The sequence below is a fragment of the Theropithecus gelada genome, chromosome 16 (assembly GCF_003255815.1).
Source record: "Theropithecus gelada isolate Dixy chromosome 16, Tgel_1.0, whole genome shotgun sequence".
NCBI lineage: Eukaryota > Metazoa > Chordata > Mammalia > Primates > Cercopithecidae > Theropithecus > Theropithecus gelada.
The window spans coordinates 48,449,249-48,455,030 of record NC_037684.1 but is presented as its reverse complement, the minus strand read 5'-3'; the positions used below and the strand labels follow the sequence as shown (position 1 = coordinate 48,455,030).

At 50.7% G+C, this 5,782-nt stretch overlaps 1 protein-coding gene across 8 annotated transcripts in view; it reads left to right on the top strand.

Moving 5' to 3' along the window:
* The first annotated feature begins 452 nt into the window (after window positions 1–452).
* JPT1 (Jupiter microtubule associated homolog 1) overlaps window positions 453–5,782 on the top strand; it is a 20,860-nt gene continuing 15,530 nt past the window's right edge. For 3 of the 8 annotated variants that reach the window (XM_025363907.1, XM_025363909.1, XM_025363911.1), the window contains exon 1: window positions 453–794. In XM_025363907.1, coding sequence (XP_025219692.1) covers window positions 739–794 — 56 coding nt within the window. In that variant the 5' untranslated portion in view covers window positions 453–738. Of the gene's footprint in view, window positions 795–893; window positions 2,213–5,782 lie in introns of those variants that run through there. The other 5 variants (XM_025363910.1, XM_025363906.1, XM_025363913.1 and 2 more) reach the window with 4 other exon arrangements.

The window sequence follows — 5,782 nt, the reverse complement described above, 5'->3', positions numbered from 1 at the left end:
CATGCACCACCCATTACAACTAAACAGTAACATTAAAATGTAAAGAACTTCCAGTCCTTTTAAAAGGGATCATCTTGGCGTGCTCTCTGTTGCTGACTCATAGTGCTGCTGCTTTGAGACTATTAGGTTTCTAAATGGGACACACAGTAGGTATTCAATAAATAAATGTCAACTTGTTGCAGTACTTTTCATCCTTTAAGGAGGATGCCCTTACTATTCCACCATCAGTAAAGCAAATGAGAGAATAGTAACAGTGACAAATCTCCCTTCTGCTTGCCGAGGTTGTAACTCCCCAAGAAAGAGCTTCACCCTCTGTCAGGTAACGTTTTAAAGTGACAGCCAGCACGACTTGTACCCAGCGCGAGGTAGATTCGCCTTCTGTCCAATCAACGCCGAGATTTTGGGGTGGGGGAGGGGAGAGCGTCCCAAGGCCTTCCCAGTCCAGGAAGGGGGCGGGCTTAGGCTGAGCCGTGGCCGCCACAGCCCATCGTAATGCCGCATGGTGCTTGGCACTCCAGAAAGCCAATAGGAACGAAAGGGTTCATTTGAATCGGCCAATGCCGGAGGATTAGGGGGAGGGCTTTGAGAAGTCTATAAAAGTGTCGCTCGCCCGGCCAGGCGGTGGCGGCGGCTTCTGCGGCGGTGGCCGGCTCTTGGGTGTGGAGTTACCCTGCGCACCTCGGGTCCGACCCTTTGAGCGTTCTGCTCCCGCGCCAGCCTACCTCGCTCCTCGGCGCCATGACGACGACGACCACCTTCAAGGGAGTCGACCCTAACAGCAGGAATAGCTCCCGGTGAGGCAACCGGGTCGCGCCCGAGCCGCACGGGGCTGAGGGGCCGGGAGGGCCGCTGCCGGCGGGGCCTCGCGCCGGTCGTTGCGGGTAACAAGCCCGGTGCTCTGTGCTCGCTCCGGGGCGGGTGGCGGGGTTCTGCCGTCGGCGCCGCCTTTGTGCCGCCTGGCGAGCCCTGCGCGCCGGCCCCACCCGGGTCCCTGCTGCTTTCCATTCATTCCTCCCACGGAGCCAGGGGCTGGGGAGGCCGGAGCTGGTCGCCCCTCGGAGCACGGCCGGTTTTCGTTAATCGGAACCTGTGGGGAGGGCTTCCCTTTCTTCTGTGGGCATCCGGGCTGGTCCATCCCCAGGGTGGTGGGCTTGGCCCCCCAGGTGCCCGGGGAGCCTTAGGGCCCCATGCATGGTCAGGCCCTATTGTCCCATTGCTGGGCCACGCTCTCCTGCCTTTGGCCCGTGGCATGCGGTTGGTCTTGCTCTCGCGCGCAGCCATCGGATCCGGAGACCGGATCGATTAGGTCTGGGGGGCTCCTTACCCTCGCCGTGCCCCACTCCTTATTCGGACCTACCTGGCAGGTGCATTTGTGGTCGGGCGGGGCTGGTCATCACGACCCTTCACCCCGCATTCAGGACCCAACCGTTCTTCCCTTCCTCGAAGTGCCTCCCCTCTTCCAAGTGTCTCCCCTTTCCTAACAAAGGAAAGACCCCTTCTCCCCCTCCCTGCGCTCATTTCTAAGAGGGAGGGGGAATGAGCCAACCCGAGTGGGTTTTCTGCGCTTAAACCTTCGGACCATGGTCTTTGCATCCTACCTTCGCTTCCTCCTTTGACGTTTGCCCAATGAGTTCATCCCTGGCCCTGGTTCCCTTGCAGGAGGAGGTTTCTTGTTCTTGGGCGGGGCCGGAGACATCCATTGTCTCTAACGTGGTAGCTCTACCTGGGAAGCGAGGGATTTTTCTTGCCCTTCATCCCACTGCTTTTTGGGCTTGAGGCACTGGGTACAGTGTTTGGACAGGAACCCTTTTCAAGTCCTTGCTTAACTTGGTGGAAGGGTTTGGATTCTGTAGAAGGTGTCCACATTGTCTCAGCTAATTGCACACTGTTCTTTAAGGTGGGTTACAGTTATGTCTGGGATCCTTCTCAAGGCTTGGAGGAAGCTTAAATTTCACTTTTTTGAGCATGTATTTTACATCGATTATGACCTGCATTCATGTGTGGCTAGCCTCGGGGTCCTGGCCAAGTGGCACAAAGGGAGCCATTTTGTGGGGCTAAGAAGACGCGTGAAATAGCAATATCTCACAGGGGTTAGAGAACTTGGGAACAAAAAGCACGCCTCACTCAGCAATTGAGCCTTAGGAGGAAAGCATGGGAAATGACATTCCTTTACAACTCATTTCTTTCAGGTTTACAAGGTCAAAAAGATTGGGTAAAATTCAAAAAAATAAATTGGTGATTACTGGGATAGGGAACTTGAGTAGCACAGGAAACTGGTTGCTCCCTTTCTGTTTTCTTCCCAATGAGATAATTTTTTCAGCGGACAGGAACAGATTGAGCCTTGGTTTTTCATTTTGTGTTGTGAGGCCAACTTTCTGCCGGTTAGACTTCAGTCGTCAGAATGATAATGTGTAATCTGGGGTTTTATTTGGGGTTGAGTTCATATTAGTGTTTTGCAAAGAATTTCAGTAATCAGGTCAAATGAATCCTCACACTTAGTTTTTTCATATGTACATTTGAAATATGAGACAAATGAGTTTTGATCCTGTGGAATGAATGTTTAATTCACCTTTTGCCATCAATTTCCCTCCAGTATTGTGCTCTAGGGACTGTAGTAGCATTGTCATTTTATTGTCTCTCTACCTTCCCTTTTTCTATAATCTCACCTAATTCTCATAAACTTAATTTTGTCCAATAATGTTCTCCTGGCCCCATAAACTCGTTATAAATTTAGTCTGGTAAGGAATGATCTGCAAAGATATATGGAAACTTCGGGATTTAAAGAGAGAAGAAAGAAAAGGAGTAATTTTTTAAAAATCGTTATCTACAGTACATGGACACATTTTTGTTCAGTCTTAAATATATAATCCTGATTTAGTTGTCATGTATGATTCTGAAAGAATAGTAGGATCCTAAAACATTGTACTTTCTGCCTTATGATCTACATCCTTTGTTTGGGGATGTCTTACTATTACAAATGGTCTCTACAACACTGACGTCATCCGAGTTGGTTACTACCTGCTATTGCAGGAGGAACAGAGACCTTTAGAAAGTTGGACTGATTAGAGTTTTGACTTGCTCTTACGCTGGTGTTTGGGTACTAGTGTCTTTTTCTTGATTTTTTTTGTTTTGTTTTGGAGATGGAGTTTTGCTCTTCTTGCCCAGGCTTGAGTGCAATGGCGCAATCTCTGCTCACCTCCGCCTTCCGAGTTCAAGCGATTCTCCTGCCTCAGCCTCCCGACTAGGTGAGATTACAGGCATGCACCACCACACCTGGCTAATTTTGTATTTTTAGTAGAGACAGGGTTTCTCCATGTTGGCCAGGCTGGTCTCAAACTCCCGACCTCGGGTGATCCGCCCGCCTTGGCCTCCCAAAGTTCTGGGATTACAGGCGTGAGCCACCGCGCCCAGCCTTATTTTTTAAAATTAATTTTTTTTTTTGAGACAATAGTCTCACTCTGTTGCCAGGCTGGAGTGCAGTGGCACGATCTCCGGCTCACTGCAACCTCTGCCTCACGGGTTCAAGCGATTCTTCTGCTTCAGCCTCCCGAATAGCTGGGACTACAGGCACATGCCACCATGCCCAGCTAATTTTTGTACTTTTTTAGTAGAGACAGAGTTTCACGACATTGGCCAGGATGGTCTCAATCTCTTGACCTCGTGATCCGCCTGCCTTAGCCTCTCAAAGTGCTGGGAAAACAGGCATGAGCCACCGCTCCTGGCCTTAATTTTATTATTAATATTATTAGAGACGAAGTCTTGCTCTTTTGCCCAGGCTGGAGTGCAGTGGCACGATCTTAGCTCACTGTAGCCTCCGCCTCCTGGGTTCAAGTGATTCTCCTACCTCAGCCGCCTGAGTAGCTGGGATTACAGGTTCGCACCACCACACCCAGCTAGAAGTGCTATATATTCTTAGAAAAATGTTTCTTGGCCGGGCATGCTGGCTCACACCTGTAATCCCAGCAGTTTGGATCTTACTATGTTGGGAGGCAGGCAGATCACAAGGTCAGGAGATCGAGACCATCCTGGCTAACACAGTGAAACCCCATCTCTACCAAAAATACAAAAAATTAGCTGGCCTCGGTGGCAGGCGCCTGTAGCCCCAGCTACTCTGGAGACTGAGGCAGGAGAAAGGTGTGAACCTGGGAGGCGGAGCTTCCAGTGAGTTGAGATCATGCCACTGCACTCCAGCCTGGGCAACAGAGTGGGACTCCGTCTCAAAAAAAGAAAAAGAAAGAAAGAATGGCCAGGCCCGGTGGCTCACGCCTGTAATCCCAGCACTTTGGGAGGCCGAGGCGGGTGGATCACCTGAGGTCGGGAGTTCAAGACCAGCCTGACCAACATGGAGAAAACCCATCTCTACTAAAAATACAAAAAAATTAGCCAGGCATAGTGGCGCATGCCTGTAATGCCAGCTACTCGAGAGGCTGAGGCAGGAGAATCGCTTGAACCCAGAAGGCGGAGGTTGCGGTGAGCTGAGATCGCGCCATTGCACTCCAGCCTGGGCAAAAAGGGCAAAAAGAGCAAAACTCCGTCTCAAAAAAAAAAAAAAAAAAGAAAGAAAGAAAAATGTTTCTTATTCAAACTGCCTTTTGAAGAAACAAAACCAGACCCACTCGTATCACCAGTAAAGGAATTGAATCAGTAGTTAGAAAGTCCTTCCATATTCTGTAATTACACAGGCAGTAGGAAAACAACAAAAAAAGAAAAAGTTTAAAAAAAAAAAAAAGTTGGCTGGGCTCGGTAGCTCATGCCTATAATCCCAGCACTTTGGGAGGCCGACGCAGGCGGATCACCTGAGCTCAGGAGTTCAAGACCAGCTTGACCAACGTGGTGAAACCCTGTCTTTACTAAAAATGCAAAAATTAGGCCGGGTGCGGTGGCTCAAGCCTGTAATCCCAGCACTTCGGGAGGCCGAGACGGGCAGATCACGAGGTCAGGAGATCGAGACCATCCTGGCTAACATGGTGAAACCCAGTCTCTATTGAAAAAAAATACAAAAAACTAGCCGGGCGAGGTGGCAGGCGCCTGTAGTCCCAGCTACTTGGGAGGCTGAGGCAGGAGAATGGTGTAAACCCGGGAGGCGGAGCTTGCAGTGAGCTGAGATCCGGCCACTGCACTCCAGCCTGGGCGACAGAGCGAGACTCCGTCTCAAAAAAAAAAAAAAAAAGCAAAAATTAGGCCAGGTGCAGTGGCTTACGCCTGTAATCCCAGCACTTTGGGAGGCCAGGTGGGCGAATCACCTAAGGTCAGGAGTTGGAGACCAGCCTGACCAACAAGATGAAACCCCATCTCTACTGAAACTACAAAAGTTAGCTGTTTGTGGTGGCGGCGGGTGCCTGTAATCCCAGCTACTAAGGAGGCTGAGGTAGGAAAATCGCTTGAACCCGGGAGGCGGAGGTTGCAGTGAGCCGAGAGAGTGCACCACTGCACTCAAGCCTGGGCGACAATAGTGAGATTGTGCCTTAAAAAAAAAAAAGAGGCCGGGCGCGGTGGCTCAAGCCTGTAATCCCAGCACTTTGGGAGGCCGAGGCGGGTGGATCACGAGGTCAGGATATCGAGACCATCCTGGCTAACATGGTGAAACCCCGTCTCTACTAAAAATACAAAAAACTAGCCGGGCGTGGTGGCGGGCGCCTGTAGTCCCAGCTACTCGGAGGCTGAGGCAGGAGAATGGCGTGAACCTGGGAGGCGGAGCTTGCAGTGAGCCGAGATCGCGCCACTGCACTCCAGCCTGGATGACACAGCGCGAGACTCTGTCTCAAAAAAAAAAAAAAAAAAA